Source organism: Phascolarctos cinereus, unplaced genomic scaffold, assembly GCF_003287225.1.
Source record: "Phascolarctos cinereus isolate Bilbo 61053 unplaced genomic scaffold, phaCin_HiC Scaffold_1;HRSCAF=81, whole genome shotgun sequence".
Classification (NCBI taxonomy): Eukaryota; Metazoa; Chordata; class Mammalia; order Diprotodontia; family Phascolarctidae; genus Phascolarctos; species Phascolarctos cinereus.
The window spans coordinates 91,171,262-91,192,365 of record NW_027555514.1 but is presented as its reverse complement, the minus strand read 5'-3'; the positions used below and the strand labels follow the sequence as shown (position 1 = coordinate 91,192,365).

At 37.4% G+C, this 21,104-nt stretch overlaps 1 protein-coding gene across 4 annotated transcripts in view; it reads left to right on the top strand.

Moving 5' to 3' along the window:
* NUB1 (negative regulator of ubiquitin like proteins 1) overlaps positions 1-21,104 on the top strand; it is a 38,095-nt gene that overhangs the window by 5,272 nt on the left and 11,719 nt on the right. For all 4 annotated transcript variants that reach the window (XM_020977795.2, XM_020977798.2, XM_020977797.2 and 1 more), the window contains 7 exons: positions 1,084-1,201; positions 6,371-6,538; positions 8,765-8,823; positions 11,222-11,292; positions 14,181-14,363; positions 14,593-14,681; positions 15,612-15,718. In XM_020977795.2, coding sequence (XP_020833454.2) covers positions 1,085-1,201; positions 6,371-6,538; positions 8,765-8,823; positions 11,222-11,292; positions 14,181-14,363; positions 14,593-14,681; positions 15,612-15,718 — 794 coding nt within the window. In that variant the 5' untranslated portion in view covers position 1,084. The remainder of the gene's footprint in view (positions 1-1,083; positions 1,202-6,370; positions 6,539-8,764; positions 8,824-11,221; positions 11,293-14,180; positions 14,364-14,592; positions 14,682-15,611; positions 15,719-21,104) is intronic.

The window sequence follows — 21,104 nt, the reverse complement described above, 5'->3', positions numbered from 1 at the left end:
AATAATTGCCTTTTCCTTCTTTGAATTTGCTTTACCTCAACTAAACTAATACGTAATTTAAACCTAATTTTAGATAGAAAAAAAGTTTCCTACCCCAGTGGTATAACCTTAATCCCCACTTCACTTTTTGAATGCTTTTTGTGCCTTAGTTAGACTTGTCTTGATTATGCACAAGCTGATAACTTGTCCATACATCCTTACATTTTCTTTACACATTTTATATCTGCCACATCTCCTTATTTGATCATGTAGTGAAAATGAGAAAAAAGAGCCTGAATGGTACACTGATATCCCCAGGATATTAATAGGTTGAAAGAAAGCTCTTTAGAGTGTTGGGTGGGGTCTTTGGAATGACATGGATTAAAAAACACGTATGTGGAGAAGCTTGGGAATCTTCACTGATGTTAGCAGTTAACCACACAGATAAGAGAACAGATTGACCAAAACACCAAGATTATGTCTTATTGCTTTTAATTGACCTTTAGTAGGGCCTGGTACTTTATTAGAGCTCTGTACTCAGTCATTGTTTATCAGCATTTTTACCTCTCTTCTACAACTTCACCCACATCAGCAAAATATTCAGTCTTTGGTGTCTTTGATACAAAGATTAATCAAAAACATACTGCTTTACTTTGTGAATCAGTAAGCATGCTGACAGAAAAGAATAGCAACAAATAATTAAGTAATGAAGTATGTATGAAATGGCCCCTTACATAGAAAATAATTTTTGTTTTTTAAAACAATTCAGTTCTGTTTTAAGAAAGGAGTCTAAAATGTTTTGTTTTTTAAGGCAATTTATCTCTTTTTCTACTATAATTAAGTCTAATGATGGATTAAAGAAGAATTTAGAGGGTGAGCAAGGGAATCTAAAGGAGACAAAATTCAGACCTACAGATCTTACCACTTGTTAGCATCTCCAATAAAAAGGTTTGTAAAGGAGAGAAACTGAAATGATAACACCTACCTAGTTTATATTAACTGGGGGTGGGTAACTGATTATTCTAGGCCAAAAAGACACCACCACCATACTGTGTAAGTTCCAGTTACACTCTAAAATCTTCTTTTATATCTATTTTTTTAAAGGATGGCCCAAAAGAAATATCTACAAGCAAAACTGACCCACTTCTTAAGGGAAGACAAAATTCAACTTTGGAAACCTCCGTATACTACTGAGAACAAAGAAGCTGGTTTGGTGTTGAAGGTATTAACTTTTCTTATAAAACATCAAAAGTGGTCAGTAATTCATATCTGTTGTCTAGTGAAGTGACTATTGAAGATACCAAAGTGTCAGAATCATAACTATGTAAAATGCAGAATCTCTGTTAGAGTTTTGCTGATAAACAAGTAGCAACTTAATGCTATCATTTCTCCCACAGAGCATTCTTGTCTTTATGAATCTTTTCAGTAAGGCCCCATCTATGATGACAATGAAGTCTTTTATTTCTTTGTGTTTTTTTTATGATTAATTATAATAGTATTTAAAAATTATTAAAATTAAGATTTCCCCCCAATTTATTAAAGAGCTAAAATTGAAAGAAATTTAGATATTAACATTGATATCACAGCTCAGTAGTAGAGTACTGATTAGTTACTGTTGAATTATTTAAACTGATGTTTCTTAGCTGCTTCTACTGTCACACACTGTAAAAATTTTTTGTATACTAGTCTTCAGATGGCCTACTTATTTTTCTCACCTGGTACATATAGAATGTTAAAAGACTTTTTTTGTTGTTCAGTTGTTTCAGTCATGTCTGATTCTTCATGACTCCATTTGGGGTTTTCTTGGAAAATATACTGGAATGGTTTGCCATTTCCTTCTCCAGCTCATTTTATAGGTGAGGAACTGAGACAAACAGGGTTCACACAGCTAGAAAGTGTCTGAGGCCAAATTTGAACTCTGGAAGATGAGTCTGTCTGACTCCAGGTATGGAACTCATTGTGCCTCTTTGAGGCCTACATATTGGATAGATTCTTTATTGAAGATTTTTGGTAGGACACGGATGAATGAGATTTCATAAAGGATAAGAAAGCGTTGGTGGGTTGTGATCTGTATTATTTGAGCAAATTCCCATTTCTATAAGATCATGTGTCCACTGTGAGGGGAAGTACTTAAAAAAGGGGTTGACTCTAACTGCTGCATTGATATTCATGCAGTGACTGACATCAAGAAGGAGAATGTGGTTAACTGGACTGAATGAGACAGTGCAGATGGATTGCCATTCTGTACTGAGGGAATGCCCAAATGAATGACATTAAAAAATCTATGGAATTGTTCTAAATATTGTAATATTTCATTTACTTAACTTTTTCCTGGAATAAGTTGTTACGTATAAATAACTGAAACTTACCTTGTTAAACAGAGGAACTTAATGTTAAACATTTTTAATGGAATCTCTACAAAGCATACTACACATTTCTTGTTATCTTAAAGTCTTCCTGGCATGATTTAACTATCACTTTATGACCAATCCATCCTTATGAGTACTGATTTTGCACTCTACTGTAATGCAGTGAAGACTCCAGGGCCATTCAGGTATATCAGGGTATAGGACTAGACTGCTATGCTTTTTGTCATTTTCCTGCTTTCCTTAGTCAGCTGTGATTTCTTTGTATTATCTCTTTCTTTAGAGATCCCACCCTCCCTTCAGATTTGTGACATCTAAATCTCTCTGGGAAATCACCCATGTTAGAATTGTATTTAAAATAAGAGTTAGTAGATTTAAGAGTGATACCTTGAGAGAATTTCTTATGAATAAAATATGTGAAATCTTTCTGCTCCAAGGTCTTTTTTTGTTTGCTTGTCTGTGTTCCAAATAGTTGAGATTTATGGCTAAATGACTTCTGGATTAGTTGTTATATTAGAATTGAAGACAATTTTTTGACCACCAGAGTATCTTTCTCAGTACTGTATCCCTGAGCACCTAAGAATGATCCTTTGGAATATGATTACTTTGAGTAGTTCTCTGTTGAGGACTAGAATTTGAGATTTACTTTTGCATATATAAATATCTCTGAGGCTTCTAACATAGCAAGAATTGGCATCTATCACAATATGTACTTTGGAAGGAATTCTATTTTGTTAGGTTAATATTAGGATGAATTTTTTTTTAAGGCTAGTGGGATTAAGTGACTTGCCCAGGGTCACACAGCTAGTAAGTGTCAAGTGTTTGTCTGAGGCCGAATTTGAACTCAGATTCTCCTGACTTCAAGGCCAGTGCTCTATCCACTGCGTCACTTAGCTGTCCTGGGTTAATATTAGGATGAATTTTACTTTGGAAAAGCTCCAACAGGGGGAGGAGCCAAGATGGCAGAGAACAGGCAGGGACTTGCCTGAGCTCTCCTAAACTCTATAGACAACTTTAACAGCTCAAAACAAATTCTGGAGTGGCAGACTCCAGACTTCAGCCATAAAACTGAGAAACAATTTTCCAGCCCAAGACAACTTAGAAGGTTGACAGGAAAGCTCTGTCACACTGAGGCAAGAGTGAAGTGCAGGGGGTGCCCCAGCAAAACCAGAGGAGGCCTTTGGAAGTGGGGAGTAGGTGGGAGGTGACTGAATCAGCAGTGGCAGTGGCTGTTTCTGGAGCTTCCAGCACACAGACAGTAAGGGGTCAGACAACTAGTCAGAAAGAGATTACAGGAGTCCCTTTGCTGACACTGGCTGCAGGACTCTGTGACATTGCCCATACTAAGAACCGGGTCATAGTCTTGGGTTGTAGTACCAGGGTGAGGAGGAGCACTAGCACAGCAGAGCTTGTATCCACGGGAGAGTGGAGACCCTGGTTCCACAGCAAAAAAGAGTGTTTGTGGTCACTTAGAGACCATAGCATAGGTTAGGAGAGTAGTAAACACACCTTTCCTTAGACCATGACTTGGAAGAACTGAAAGCTTACAGACCCTCACAAGAAGCTGCACAAAAAACCTGAAGCTTGGGACAGTGCCTCCTCCACCCTGGGAGCAGAGTCCAACTTTAATATAAAGTTAAAAGTCAAGAAATAGGCTGAGAAAGTGAGCAAACAATGAAAAAAGATCCTGACCGTAGAAAGTTACTATGATGACAGGGAAGATCAAAACGTAAACTTGGAAGATAGCAAAGACTTAAAGAAAATGCTACATCCAAAGCCTTAAAGAAAAAATGTGAATTGGTCTGAGGCACAAAAATAATTCCTAGAAGAGCTCAGAAAGGATTAAAAAAAATAGAATGAAGTAGAGGAAAAATTGGGGAGAAATAACAGTGATGCAAGAAAGAATCAATAGCCTGGTGATGGAGGCACAGAAAAAAATGCTGAAGAAAATAACTCCTTACAAAGCAGAATAAGCCAAATGGTAAAAGAAGTACAAAACTCCATTGAAGAGGGGCAGCTAGGTGGCGCAGTGGATAGAACACTGGCCCTGAAGTCAGGAGGACCTGAGTTCAAATTTGGTCTCAGACCAAACACTTGATGCTTACTAGCTGTGTGACCCTGGGCAAGTCACTTAACCCCAATTGCCTAAAAATAAAAAAAATTTAAAAATCCATTTGAAGAGAAGAATGCCTGAAAAAGTAGAATTGGCCAAATGGAGAAAAATATATACAAATTCAGTGAAGAGAAAAACTCCTTAAAAAGCAGAATTTGCTAAATGGAAAAGAAGGTACAAAAGCTCACTGAAGAAAATAATTCCTTAAAAATTAGAAGTGGGCAAATGGAAGCTAATGACTCCATGAGACATCAAGAAGCAATAAAACAAAATGAAAAGAATGGAAAAATGGAATAAAGAGTGAATTATCTCATTGGAAAAACAACTGACCTGAAAAATACATCAAGCAGAGATAATTTAAAAATTATTTGACTACCTGAAAGCCATGATCAAAAAAAAAGAGCCTAGATACCATCTTTCAAGAAATTATTAAGGAAAACTCTCCTGATATTCTAGAACCAGAGGGTAAAATAGAAATTGAAAGAATACACTGATTACCTCCTGAAAGAGATCCCCAAATGAAAACACCCAGGAATATTATAGCAAAATTCCAGAACTCCTAGGTCAAGGAGAAAATGTTACAAGTAGCCAGAAAGAAATAATTTACATATCATGGAGCCACAGTTAGGACAAGACAAGATTTGTTTCGTTTTGTTTTTTAGGCTTTTGGGACTAAGTGACTTGCCCAGGGTCACACAGTTAGTGTCAAGTGTTTGGTCTGAGGCTGGAATTGAACTCAAGTCCTGCTGACTTCAGAGCCAATGCTCTATCCACTGCGCCACCCAGCTGCCCCTGGACAAGACAAGATTTAACAGCTAGTACGTTAAAGCATCAGAGGGCTTGGAATATGAGCTTCTAGAGGACAAAGGAACTAGGATTACAACCAAGAATTACCTACCTAGCAAAATCCAAATATAGTCCTTTGGTGAAAAAATGCTATTCAATGAAATAGGACTTTCAAGCATTCCTGATGAAAAGACTAGAGCTGAACAGAAAATTTGACTTTCAAATGCAAGACTCAAGAGAAGCATTGAAAAGGTGAACTGGAAAGATTGTTAGAGATCCAATAAGATTAAAATGTTTACGTTCTTTTTTTTTTGTGAGGCAGTTGGGGTTAAGTGACTTGCCTAGGGTCACACAGCTAGTAAGTGTTATGTATCTGAGGCTGGATTTGAACTCGAGTCCTCCTGATTCCAGAGCCAGTGCTCTATCCACTGTGCTACCTCACTGCCCCTAAAATGAATGTTGAAATTGTTTTTACATGTAATCGAGGAAAAATAAAATATAAACAAAATTAAAATCATAGAACTTTGAAATTTTTAAGTCTATCTTCTAAGCTGGCTTCACAGAAACCTAAAACATATGGTCATTTTTCTCTCCCAGTTCTAAAGTTCTCCTCAGGTGATTATTTTGCCATTCATTCTATTATCTGAGAACTATTGTGATGAGAAAGTTGTTTCTTACGTATAATCTGAATTATTCCTACTTCACTATAATTTAAATCCATTTTCTCTTGTTTTCTCCTTAGTGGAGATGGAGAACACTTGGTCACCATCTTTCTTAAAATAATCCTTCATATTACTGAAGACAGTTAAGTCACTTCTTAGCTTTCTTTTCTGAATGATCCCAGTTGTTTTGGCTTTTTCTTGTAGGCCACAGCTCTTTAGTTGTTTTTCTTTTATTCCTGAATCCTTCTTAAATTTTTTATGTATCTCAAAATATGGCTCCCATATGGGATCTTACACTAGGAGTGACTGCTACTCAACATGGTTGATTATTTCACAGTTTCTGCATGCTTTGTTTCTGTTAATACTAGCTTCTTGGTTTGTTTGGGGCTTTTTTCCCTCTGTTGCATTATTCATTTAAAATTTAGCAGCTTTGCACTGAGCTGTGTTTTGTAAATTTTTGACAGGAACTTGCAAAGAAATATTCAGACAAGCTAGAATGCTGTGAAAATGAAATAGAAAAAATTATTGAAGAAATACGGTGTAAAGCAATTGAACGTGGAACAGGAAATGAAAACTTTAAAACCACAGGTGTTGCTACAATTGAATTATACTTGCCTACAAGACTAAGAAGAGTAAGTAATTATCTTTACTAATATAGATGTTCATTATTTGTTCAGTGCTCAAGCTAATTGTGATTTTAAAATTAGAGTCTTATACTGTTTAAATTTAAAGTATTTTAAATTTTGGGTAAGCAATTTCCCATTTTTATTTTTTTAAAAGATATCTTAAAAGGACTTAATTGTAATGGTCACTTAAACTTGAGTAATAGTATAAAAGCATGTATAATATAGATTTTAACGTGATACAGTGACATACTAAACAAATGAGACAGGTTTCCCTTTATTTTCCTATCAAATATGATAGAATTAGCCACAGTGTCTCAAGGATAAGAAACTGAAAAGTCACGATGTAATCTTTATGCCATTGATAGCCTATACGACAAATCCCAAATTTGCGAGCATATTGTACGCCAAATATTTCCAAGTCAGTTGTTTGAAATTTGGAGTACGTTTTCTTGTAGAAGTAGTGTTACAAGTGGTGGTTAAGTTCTCATGTTAGCCCACCAAAGAAAGAACTTTTTTTTTTTTTTGGTGAGGCAATTGGGGTTAAATGACTTGCTCAGAGTCACACAGCTAGTGAGTGTTATGTATCCGAGGCCAGATTTGAACTTGGGTCGTTCTGACTCTGGGGTGGTGCTCTATCCACTACTGTGTCACCTAGCTGCCCCTAAAAAGAAAGAACTTCTTAACCCATGCTATATCTTAACTACTCTACTTTAGAAAATGATACTGTTGCAAATGTATAGCTACTGAAAAAATAAAGAGGAGAGAAAGGGTTAAGAATACAAAGAAGGAAATCCAAGATAGCCAGACGGAGGAACAAGGGAATGTAGTTAGAGTCAGAGGACTTGGGTTCAGATTCTGGCTCTGACATTTACTAAACCCTGAGCAAGTCACCTAGCCAATCTGGTCCCCAGTTTTTTCATCTGTAAAATGAGGGAGTTGAAATAGATCACTTATAAATCTGATTTCTGTGTTTAAAGAAAAAGCAGTGATAGAAAGGATAGGTGCTTCACTTCAGGGATTTTAGGACCTGTGCCACTTAAGGTATGGCTGTCCATATGGGTGAGACTCACCTTCTCCCCAGAAGAAAGTTTGGAGGGAGTAGGTATAGGTGTGCTCTCTCCTCATGGTGACAGAGAAAGAAATGCTACTCCTTCATTCCAGTATCTGACTGGGGGACATTGTCTCTCATCTTGCTAATGCCAGTTGTCCCCCATTATCTGGTCAGAAGAGAATGTAAGGGAAACAGGTACTTCTCTGTTCCCTACCATAGCTACCCAATACATAGAAACTCCAAAGAGAAAGTTCTAAGGGAAGCCCATACCCTGCATGGACCAGATACCAACAGATAAAAGCAGTTAGCAGGTATTCCCACCACTTATAATGTAGTTTTGGTAATGTGTAACCAAACCAGTATTTATAAAAGCTTCTAGTATACCTTAAAGAGCTTAGTGAGAAAACCAAAGCATTTATTCTGAGCATGTTTATTTTTTCAGTTCATAAATATGTAGGGATTTTTTAAGTAATGAAAAATTGAAAATCCGTGGAGATATGTTTCCATTCATCAGTTTCTGATACTTGTCATAGACATTTTACTATTCTGGTCTTGCTTGGACAGGTACCAGCATGGTGGATTATAATATTTTCTCCTTCCTCTTGATTATTTTATTGGTTAGCTTCCCTAAATCATGTCTTGGTACCAGAGGATAAACTAAAGCACCAGTTAAATATGTTGTGATTTCTGCAACATTTTTGCACTTTTCAGTTAGCTGTCTGGTTGAAATCTTTTGGGCTGTGTTCTGACACTGCAATAGAATTGTGTTCTAGACCCTAGCAAATTTATGAGTTATCCTATATCTACATTTTTTGTATTGCTTATAAATGAGTACTAAATTGAAATGTACTTGTAACTATGTCTGAATTTTCTCCTATATTTTGACTTATTAAGATATATAGGATTTAACCAAAGTTACATTTAAAAGGAGAACTGAAAACTTAATTCTAATAAATAGATTTGCTAATTGCTTTTCCTGATAGGTTTTGGGTTTTAGTTTTCATAATGGAAACAACAATACTTATAAATCTGTATAGCTATAATTTTAGTCCATGTCCAGTGCCACAAATGTCATAATATTTGATATAAGGCCTTCTTAACAGAAAAGAATAATAGAACAGAAAAATGTGAAATTAAATACAGGGGAATCACAACTGTAATTTTTAAAAATTTTATGTTAGGATAAGAAAACTTTCTTGGAAACCAAACTGCACATCACCGGCAAAGAACTGAGATCACAGTAAGTCCAGAAAGTCTTTCTCCACTTTTCCTAAGTCTTGGTACAGTTTTATAGTTTGTAGACCGGATTGGATTATATGCTGTTTCCTGTATAATATGAGGCAGCTATTTCAACTATTACCCATCTTGGACTTTCCATTTGCAATATGAAAAAAGTGGTGTCTGTTCAGTAAGAAGAGCCTTGGATTCCAGTCCTGACTATGCCACTGTCAGAACCTTTGTGACCTTCAGCAAGTCATTTAACTTCTGAGTCTTATTTTTCTCATCTTTAAGGGTCTCTTCACAAGATTCTAACTTATGGGAAATGTTGAAATTTAATTAATAGGTTATTTTATTTATTTTTAATTTTTGAGTGTTAAGTACTTGAAACAATAGCTGATTTTTTTTAGTGAGGCAGGGTTATTTTGTTGTTGTTATTGTTATTTTAACCATATGTGTAATTGTATAAGTAGCTCCAGGTGAAGAATTTCAGGACCATTCAGGATCAGCTGTACCATTTATAGTCTTAGAGAGCTGCCTGGGATACTGAGAACCAAGTGATTTGCCGTGAACCCAGGTCTTCTTGATACTGGAGGGCAGCCCTCTATTTCTCCAGCCATTATTCCCCTCTGCCTCAGGCAGTCTTTTTTTTTTTTTTTTTTTTTTTGGTGAGGCCGTTGGGGTTAAGTGCGTAGGGTCACACTGCTGGTTCAAGTGTCTGAGGCCAAATTTGAACTCAAGTCCTCCTGACTCCAGGGCTGGTGGTCTATCCATTGCACCACCTAGCTACCCCTCCAGCAGTCATTTTTAACATTTTTCCTGTTTTTTCCCCCCATTGTTTGCAATAGCTTAGCCTACATTTATAGTTAGGATCCAGAAAACAGTAGAAAGGTGCATTGAGTTAGCTGTTATAGCCTAGTTCCTCCATGAAAACTAAAAAAGGCAGGAGTAACTTCCTTACTGATAAGCTAGTCTCTTCCTGTTTAAATCCTTTACTATGAGTTTTGGACCAAAGTCTACTAGAAATCATTTTTATTAATTTACACTGTTCTGTTTAAGCATTGAGGGGAGGGGAACAGGAAGAGAAAGGAGAGAGAGATTGCTTTCCAGGTAGGTAAGTCAAGCACACCTTGGTCTGATCACTACTTTAATTACTTTCCAGAAGACCTAATCTTCCTTTCCAGGGCTCACCTGGAAAGGGGAGAGAACACTGTTTCACAATCACCAATTAAAGACTGATGTTAGTCCAAAGGCCTCAGACCAGGATAATTTAAAGATGCTTTCTTAATATTTCTAAAAGAAGGAGCAAATATTGCTTTAGTCAGCTTCCATAGTAGTTATGTGACCTATCAAAGTATAATGCTGTATAGGTGGTCCCTGAATTATGATGAGAAGCATTCTAGAAATCTGTGGTAAAAAAGATTTAAATGGAGCTCTTGATTTTTTTGGATAACACATTTCTGTAGTTACCGATTTTTGACACTAGGTGACACTCATTCATACTGGTTGAATTTGTGTTAGCGACTGAATTTATGAAAGCAAAATGGTGAAATGCAGGAACTATCTTAGGTGTACCTTTTATGCCGAAGTGACCCTGAAAAGTTATTTGTTAAATTGTTTTTTAATTTGAATTGTTTTAAATGACATGAGATTGTTATTTTCTTAAAATAGCCTTTGAGGAAAATCTTAATATAAATGACGGCAGTTTATATGTTTTCTATATTTTACTCATTTGTTGGTTTCAGTTGAAAATGGAAAGTATTTATATGTATTTAATACTGCTAACCTCTCATTATAAGATGATGATAGCAAATTTATGAGTTATCCTGTATCTACATTTTTTATGTTGCTTATAAATGAATACTAAATTGAAATGTACTTGTCACTGTGGCTGAATTTTCTCCTATATTTTGATTTATTAAGATACAGGATTAACCAGAGTTACATTTGAAAAGGGAACTGAAAGCTTAATTCCAATAAATAGATTTGCTAATTGCTTTTCCTGGTGGTTTTTGGTTTTTAGTTTGCATAATGAAAACAACGATTCACAGGTACATAGCACTATATTTATAGTTTCAAAGTGTTTTTGTATATAGAATACTTTCATTTGAACCACATAACCATGCAAAACAGTTCATATAAAATAACCTTAGTTTTCTCACTTAAGAAAACTTAAGTGATTTTCCCAAACCTGTCATCTTGAAGGTCGTGATTAGCATTACTATGTCCTTATGTTGAAAGTCTAGTATTTCATCATGAAATAGTAATACAGAATCTTCCTGATTCTGTCTTTCAGAAAAATTGAAACGTCCCCCTCTGGTAGCCTATATTTCTATTTGTGAAAATTGAAATCTGTTTCATAGGTAATATAATATAAACATTTGTATTTTCCAGTGACTTATATCTGTTTTATTTTGTAGAATAGCTGAAACCTTTGGATTTCAAGAAAACTACATTAAAATAGTTATAAATAAGAAGCAGCTTCAATTAGGTATGTATTGATTAAATCTGTAGGGTTTTAAAAATAATTTATAGCTCTAAACAACACAGAAATTTAGATTTTCCAACCTTTCCTCTTCATTGATTATATGGTGTTAAATCAGTGAGCTTAGAGGTAATACTTCAGTTCAGTCTTTTTTTTTTCACCATGGAAATCATCTTGACCATCTCTGACATGAAGAAGAATGGCAAGTAGAATTCTCTCTCCTTTCTGCCTTCTGTCTTTTCACTCTACTGAATTTGACCTTGTGGAGCTCAATGGGGATTGCTTGCCCCTCTCAGCCAGTGTAATTTTTTTAGTTCTCTCTTGTCTTGTTTTCCAGTCAATAAACATGGGGCTCCTACTGTGTGCAGAGCACTGCACTAAGTGCTGGGGTACAAAAGCACACAAAAACAGCCCTTTCCTTGAAGATCTTTTAGGTTTACCAATATTGGGTCCTGTTTACTTACATGTTATTGAAACTCTACTTTTTTTCTCCCTTTATTTCCCATGATCCTGTTCTTTTTTTCTGTTTACCAGACATCTTCCTGATATTTCCCTGATCAGTTCCTGATCATTGCACTTCTCTTTTTTTCCTCCATTTGTGCTCTCATTCATTCTGTAGTTTCAGCTATTACTTCTTTGGATGGCCCATGGGTCTTCATCTCTAGCCCTGACCTCTCTACTAGCTGCATGATAGGCTCAAACTGCTGCTTCCTTATTGCTTTGAATGGTACAAATCTCCCATTGGTCCAGTCTCACAACTCTGTCTTATCCTCACCTTCCTTAGACAGTTACCAACTCCCGTTGATTCTTTCTTCACAGTTCTCTTCCTTCCATTTTCATTCCCAGAAATCTAGTTCAGACTTTTATCCTTTCTGGATTATCTGGATTATTGCAAAAATTAACTAGCATTTCTCATTCAAGTCTAACCTGCACATAATTGCCAGATTAAACTTCCTTAACTGTCACTTTGATCTTGTTACTCTGTTGTTCAGAAACTTATCAGTTCTTACCCATTTCCCTTACGTAAGATCTGGGTTTCTTCAAAATGTCTGAGTCTGCTGTACAAGTCATATCTCCCAGTACTCCTCTACATAAACCATTCCAACTAGACTGGTATAGTTACTCTCTTTCAGACATACCATGCACTTCCCAACTTCCTTATGCTTTCTACCTTAATAACATTATGCTCTGCTGTGTTCTACTTATCTGCACCCACCCTAGCCTTTAAGATCTGCTCAAATTCCATCTCCTCTCTAAAGCGTTCTCTGATCACTCTGTAAAGTAGGGCTCTTTCCATACTCTTAGAATCTACAGCCTTTGTGGACTGTATCATTTACTTGTGCTAACTTGTACCATCTCATCTGCTATCATGTTTAAATCTAACTTAATGTGCTTGTTTTATATTCCCTATTAGGTTGTAGGTTTCTTGGGGGCAGTATGAGTCACTTGTACTTCATTTACTCCACAAAGGCTAACATAGTATATTCTGCCATAGGGTCTAGCATAGTGCCTGGAACTTTGCAGGCACTTAGTAAAGCTTGGTTGACTTTATTGGATATTTTAAAATCCCAGTGACTTTTTTGAAAAGAATTACTGAAAGAATAAATTGATTTTAGATCAGCTAAATTCCCCCAAATGGAAATACAGTATTTCTTAATGTTTTTACTTACTAAGGTTAATATCTGTTTAATGTTACCATTGTCACAAGGGAAATTCAAATGTATTTATCCCAGAATGATCCTATAATGGCTTTTTGAAGGTTAGTATAGCTCCCAAAGTGCCCATTTAATTTGTAATAATTTTTTCTTGATTGGTGTTTGTCACCCACTACATTTAGGCCTGGGCCGCATTTTACTTCACTTCCTGGCCGTCTTTTCTTTGTCTTCTCCTTCTTCCCTCTCCTCTATTTTCCAGTTTTGGAATCCTAATCATATCTGCTCAATGATCCTTCCTGGAAAGGCTGTGACTGTCACTTCACTTTGGCTACAACTCATCATCCCTGTAACTTTCCGAAACAAAATATACTTTCCCTGGCCACTTTTCCCATATACGTGTTTTTTCTTTCTAGTGCTGTATTGCAAATTGCAAATATTGCATATCTCTTGAGGGCAGGGACTGTCTTTGCTTTTATATTTGTAGCTCTGGCTATTTGACACATAATAAATGCTGAGTAACAACTACTACTAGCATTTACGTAACATTTTTAGATTTGCAAAGTACTTTAACAATATAATCTCATTTTATGCTCACAATAACCCTGGGAAGTAGGTGCTGTTATTACTCCCACTTTAAAGATAAGGAAACTGAGTTGGACAGAAGTTATTTGACTTTCCCAGGATCACACAGTCTATGTCTGAGGCAGGATTTGTGCTCAGGTCTTCCTGACTCCATCCTAGCTCTATCCACTGTGCCACCTAGATGGTTTTTCATTCATTCACCTTTCTGTGGTGCTTTAAAGTTTATAAAGCACATTCCTTAGAGAAATCTTGGAAAATATTTAATGTAGACATTATTAGCTTCACGTCATAGGGGGCAACTAAGTGGTACAATGTATAGAATGCTGGGCCTGATGTCAGGAAGACTCATCTCCCTGAGTTCAAATCTGGCCTCAGACAGTTACTAGCTGTGTGACTGTGTGAACCTGGGCGAGTTATTTCACCCTGTTTTCCTTAGTTTCCTCATCTGTAAAATGAGCTGATGGAAGAAATGGCAAACCGTTCCAGTATCTTTGCTAAGAAAACCCCAAATGGGCTTACAGAAAGTTAGACACAACTGAACAACAAAAGAAAAATAGGTGAAGAAGCTGAGGCTCAAAAAGGAGGGCCTACAGGTGGTGAGCGTCATGGCAGGTCTGGACTGAATGTTTCTACTTCTCTGTGACTCCGATTCTGTAGGGAAAAGCCTGGAAGAGCAAGGGGTGACGCACAATGTGAAAGCTTTGGTGCTTGAACTCAAGCAGTCAGAAGAGGATGCAAGAAGAAATCTTCAGGAAGAAGAACTAGAGCAAAATGAAGCTGACAAAAAGGAGAAGAGGATGCAGAGGACAAAACGAGGCCTGGAAATACTGGCACAGAGAGGTATGCGTACGAGCATCTGCTTTTCACCTTCTGCTAATGAAAAATACAACTTAGTTCTTTTATTGGGGTGACAGTAAAACAGCAGCACGTTTCCGTGGATTAGCGTGGTTGTTGCCTTCCTTTTAGTGTTTGGAACCCTTTGTCCTTGGCAGTTTGGTGTGTGTGTTGTTCTGTGTCACCGTTGTTGACTGTGAGCTAGTGGAAGTTGAATATTTTTGTTTTGTTGCAGCTGAGACTGTGGATCCTGAAACAACTCCATACTTAGAAATAGCTAATCAAACAGGCAGATCAATCAAAATACCCACAGCAGAAAAAAAAGTAAGTACTTTGAGTTTCATAGTTCATTCTCAGATTTTGTGTTAAGTAAAAATTTTTTTCTAGCCATTTGGTCTGTGTATAATACATTGGATCAAATAATAGATTTCTGTTCATGATCTTCCAAATAGGGTATGTAACAATTGTAATGTGGAATTGTTCCCAGTGGGAACTAATTCTGTGACTTTTAATAAAGGAACATAAAATGTAGGCACTTTCTTCTAATATTGTCTATACTTGTGGGGAATTTAGTAGTGGAGGGCTTCAGTAATTTACTTGGATAAATTTTCATCAACATATTTACCCACATGACAAAGTTCATAAGCTTGCATTCTAAAACAGGTTCAGATGCATGAAAATTTGCTGTTTAGATAGTGGTTTTTTTCATTTTCTAAAACACTTTTTAGTTGCATTGGAAATACCAGTGAAGACATGAATAAGAAATCCAGAAATAGAATCTTGTGATTAAGAACAGAAACATATTCATTCCCAAAAGATTCTATAGTATTCCTGGCAGGTTTTTCTTATTTCTGTTCCTGTGTAGTATCTTAAACTTAAACTATATATAGCATCATACTGAAATAAAAAGATGAGAGTAAAGGGACAGCTTTCACTAATTCATGAAATAAAATTAGGAATATTTACTGTGGCTACTTGGTACTGCCATAATGAGGCTCATTAAACCAAGAATGCTGTTTTTTCATGTGATAACTTGTTATGGTATACATCTCTTGAGATCTTTCAGTATTTAAAATAAACTTTGTAGAAATCAGTTTTCTTCTCCTTTTACTTCATTTGGCTTTTAGATTTAAGTTGTGAATCTACCTTGATATTAAAGATATATTTTTACCTTTTTTAGAAATATAAATGGAAATTTTCCATTGCCATGAATTACAATTAAAAGTGGCCTTTCCAATCCACTTTTCCCTGTAGGCCCTTATGTTAGCTATGGGATATCATGAAAAGGGTCGTGCATTTCTGAAAAGGAAAGAATATGGAATAGCATTGCCCTGTCTGCTGGATGCTGACAAATACTTCTGGTAAGAATCTTTGGACTCCTTAATTTTAAGAGAAATGACAAAATACTTTTTTTATGTTCCCTATTTCAAGCCTACATAGTGGTGAAGTGGGCCCCTTATGTGAACATTACTTCTTTAAATCTGACTTAACTTTCTACAGAAACATCTTTACTCTTGTTGACTGGCACTGAAGCATTGAAACAAACTCGGTCATAATGCTTAAGAATAGACTTACGGAAAAGAAATAGAAATGTCTAGTTGGATACCTGGCTTGAGGAAAAGAAATAAGAATTAATGATGAGCACCACTTCAACATCTTGAAATTTGGAATAGTTTTTGGGCACACACCGTTGAGGAGTCTTTCACTAAGGTGTATCTGGGTTTTCAAAATCATCTTCCTACCCCTGTAGTAACTCCCAGGTTTTCTGTCAGATAACCTTTTCATTTTATCCTAAGTATGTAGGAGACCCTACATACTTACAGAAAGAGAATAGCTCAATTCCAAATAAGATCATCTTCTATACAGGATTCCTCAGAGCATATCAGAAGCCCAGAGAGCCTTCAAACCTTCAAACAAAACTATTTGTACCTTAGACCTGGAGCTAACTCTGAAAAATGGCTATATGTCTCCAGTTCAAGTCCTTATGTGATTTCAGACATTCTGGAGCTGATCTAAATTGCTGGCTGGGAATTTTCATTCAGCTTGTTAGTAGCAATTGGCATCTGTGCTAGGATATAAGGGTGGAAACCTTAGAGATTTGAGTCTAGCAGGATAAAAAAGCAAGGAAGTGTTTTTGTACCCATAATATTGTGTGTTTAAGTTAAAAGTGTCTATAGTACAGAGGCCATGTCTGTTATTACATCTTTATATGCTTTGTACAACATCACATGTCAGTATTCACCATCATTTAGTTTGGGGAGGTTTTTCAGCAAAATGTTATATACCACTTGAGAAATAACATACATAGTAAATTTTCAATTATCCACAATGGTGGAAAGGAATAGTGATGTGGATAATACTAGTGGTTTTACAACAGATTTACCTCCTTGGTTATGTTTTAATGGTTAGGCTTATTAGTTTGAATTCCAAGAGTAGTTGAGCTAAGAATGTAATCAAGAGTCTCTTCACTTTGTACCATGAGGCAATGTACATTGTAAAATGTTTTTCCTGATTTCAAAGCAATAATATGTATGTGTTATTTTTGTGATTATGGTATAGGTGTTGTTCGTAAATAGGAGATACCCTGCATAAGTTTTTAAAAGCTTTTAGTCATTGGAATCTGTTATTTCACACTTGGAATGTATTATAGACTGTAGTGAAGTTTTTTTTCTATAAAAGTCTGTTGCTTCACATAAAAACATGGATCAAGTGCCACACTTAAGGAGAAAAACAGTTTTTATATTAAAAACCAACACTGAACAGAGGACTTGAAACTATTTGTTAAGTAATGCACATAATACAATGTGTATTTAAATTCCATCGTATTAGCTAGTTTAGGGGAAGAGAAGCAGAGAGTGAGGGGAAATTAGAACAGGAGTTAAAAGAGAGGAAAAAATTAGAGACAGGAGGGAGAGAAAGATCGGGGGTATAGAGACCATAGGATTATAGGTTTAGAGCTGGGACAGAGCTTAGAGAATATTTAGGGCAACCCCATCATGTTCTAGTTAAACAGAATCAGAGAGTTCAAAGGACTTATCCACGTTAGAGGTAGAATTTGAACATGGGTGATATCAGGAGTCATTTGACTCCATATTTAGCATACTTTTCCTTGAATCACACTGCATTTCCATGTATGAATGGATGAAGAGGAGACAGATTTAGTAGGGTTCTCAGGTCGAGCTTGGTTATATTTTAACTCTTTCCATCATGTACTGGACTTTACTTGGGCTGGAGCCAAGATGACGGAGTAAAAGGAGAGACCTGTTTGAGGTCTCCCCCAAATACCTCCAAATACCATAAAAAATGACTCTAGACAAATTCTAGAGCAAGAGAACCCACAAAAACAATGAAACAAATTTCTAGCCCAAGACAGCCTAGATGGTCTACAGGAAAGGTCTGTTGTGCCTGGCTGGGAGAGGAACACGGTCCAGTGCGGGCTGAGCGGGCACAGACAAGGCCTCAGCAGGCCTAGAGCAGGTCTCAAGAAACCAAATCACTGGCAGCTGTGGCGGTTTCCGGACTTGTCAACCCGCAGATACCAAAGACAACTTAGAAAGGCAATAGGAAAGGTCTGTCTGACCTGAATGAGAGAGGAGCATGGTCTGGCCCCAGGCCTAGCATAGCCTGGCAGTGGCAGCAGCTGCTTCTGGAGCTCTCAGCCCACACACTGTAAGGGGATCAAAAAACTGATCAGAAGAAGATTACAGGGATCTCTTCGCTGGCACTGAGGCAGGATTCTGTTGCTTTGCCTATACGTGGATCTGGATGGCAGTCCAGGGGCAAGGAGGAAAACTGGCATAGCAGAGCTTGTGGCAGCAGTGCAGAGGGAACCCTCTTCACAGTTCCAGGGCAGAGAAGAGTGCTTGTGGTCATTCACAGACTAGAGCACAGTCCAGGAAAGGAGTAAACACCTCACCCTCGATCGTACCACCTTGGAAGAACTGAGAACTGACAGGTCCCTACAAATGCCTCTGAAAACAGCTGCACAAAACCCCTGAAGCTTGGGACAGCACATCCTCCACACTCAAAGCAGAGCACTACCTTAACAAAGAGTTAGAAAGTCAAGTAATTGGCTGGGAAAATGAGCAGATGGTGGGAAAAAAAAACCTCAGACTATAGAATCTTACTTTGGTGACAAGGAAGATCAAAACATACAAGGAGAAGAAGATAACAAAGTCAAAGTGCCTATATCCAAAGCCTCCAAGAAAAATATGGGGTAGGGGGAGGGGAGAGATGGGGAGAAATTTTGGAACTCAAAAGCCTGTGGGAGTGAATGTTGAAAACTAAAAAAAATAAGTTAAAAAATAATTTTAAAAAGAATAAAAAGAATAAATGGTAGAGTTTACCTGTTGGAATTGCCCTTTGGAAGACTGATTACCAAAAAAATTTCAGTTTCTATAAAATGTCAGTTCTGGATGTGGCACCACATCAGCCTACCAGATGTATTGTGTGGTGTGCATTGGCTGCAGCCAGAGCAAATATCACCTCTAATTGCTTGCAAAGAACAATCAAATGTGGCTAAAGGCCATAGCCATGAAACAGGTTTCTGAACCCTGCTGTTGTTTTTGCATAAAAATTGTATTTGATATAAAGCTTGTAAAGAGCATTTGATTCTTACTCAAATACATTAAATCAAGAAGCATTTGTTAAAAGCCTGCTGTATGCAAAGCACTGTGGTAAGCATTAAGCACTGAGGTTATGAAGAAAGGCAAAAAACAGTCTTTGCTGTCAAGGAATTTACAGTCCAATGAGACAGACAACATGGCAAATAACTTTGTACAAACAAGACACATGCAGTATAAATTTGAGATGATCTTAGGGAAAGGCACTGGCTTTAAGGGGAGATTGGAAGAACCTTCTTGTAGAAGGCAGGATTTTAGTTGGGACCTGAGGAAGGCTAGGAGAAAGGATATGAGTCAGTCAAACATTTATCAAGTGCTAGGCATTCTGCTAAACTTTGGGGATACCAGTATGAAAAAGAAAGACAGTTTCTCACCTCAAGAAACTTATAATCTAATGGAGAAAGATAACACGAAAGGAAACTGAAAAGTGGAGGTGGTGGTGGAAAGTACTGGGACAGATAGAGGTAAGGTGGAGAAATCAAAGGAGCATGGCCAGTGGGAAATGAAGAGATGCGCCCCCTTCTTCAGTGCTAGTTTTGAAGCTTATTGCTCCTGCCCACCAATCAGAAGGGCGAAGGGTATTGATGAGGTATGAGTACCAAAGCTGATTTGTTCTGGCAAGGTGGTGAGGTTTCCCATTGATGGCGATCTTGTGAACAAGGTGTAGTGAGTGAAGGAGTGAAACCAGTGGGAAACGAAGGCTGTTAGGAGGGAGAGGATTCTAAGCACTGGGGACAGCCTGGAGTAGGGAAGTGGGTTGTGAGAGGAACAAAATTAGTGTCACTGGATCACAAAGTATTCAAAGGAAAGAAATTGTAGGAGTGGAAAAGCAGGAAGAGGCCAGGTTATGACAGGCTTTAAAAGCCAACAGAGTATTTTAGATTTGCTTCTGGAGTCGATAGGGAGCCACTGGAGCATATCTGATAAGGTGATGATGTGATCATATCTACAAAGATCAATTTGACAGTGAAGGAGTCAAGGATGATACCTAGGTTTTTGAATCTGGGTGATTAGGAGGATAGTGGTACCAGGGAAATTAGGGAGAGGGTAGGGTTTAGGAAGAAGGATAATACATGTCGAGTTTAAAATATCTAAAAACATCCTTTTCAAGGTGTCCAAAAGGCAGTTGGAGATGTGACTAGAGGTTAGGAGAGAAGTTAGAGCTGGATAAGTGGATTGGAGAATCATCTCCAGAGATTATAATTAAATTCATGGGAGCTGATGAGACAAGTGAAATAGTATAGAGGAAGAAAAGAAGAGGACCTAGAACATCAGTATATGGAATGAATATCCTGGAATACTGTGAGCGTGAATGGCTTTAAATCATGAATATAGCAATCAATTAGTTTATAGACTTAAAAGCCCATGTGCTGTCCCAAGCTTCAGGGGTTTTGTGCAGCTGTTTTCAGAGGCATTTGTAGGGACCTGTCAGTTCTCAGTTCTTCCAAGGTGGTACGATCGAGGGTGAGGTGTTTACTCCTTTCCTGGACTGTGCTCTAGTCTGTGAATGACCACAAGCACTCTTCTCTGCCCTGGAACTGTGAAGAGGGTTCCCTCTGCACTGCTGCCACAAGCTCTGCTATGCCAGTTTTCCTCCTCGCCCCCGGACTGCCATCCAGTGACTTCACCCAGGACTGGCCCTATGTAGATAGTCATCTCCTTATTGAGTATGCTTACCACATGAGTAGTGGCTCCTTTCTTTTCTTTTCCCTGCCCTCCAAAATAGAGACTCATAGCTGACTTTACCTGCTAAAATGTCTAGTCCACTTGTTGCTTAAAATCAGGGTTAAAATGTACAAATACTGTCTGTCCCTGAGAGGTAGGAGGGGTGTGGAAGTGGGGAGGGACAGTAAGGCAAAATGGTTAGAGGGCTTGCCTTGAGTTCGGTTCTCCCATTGACTCATATTAGCTGTGAGGACATACAAAAATTAAGTTACAGATGAGCTACTGAGTTGTATCAGTGCAAGAAATTTCTCCACCAATAGTTCCTAAAATGAAATCACAGGTCTGGACCAAATTCATTTTTATTGCTGTAATAGGCATATGTACCTGTTACTGTCAAGGGCACTATCCTCCTTCCACCCAGGTTTGTAAACCCCTTTCTCATCCTGAATGTCCAGTCAGC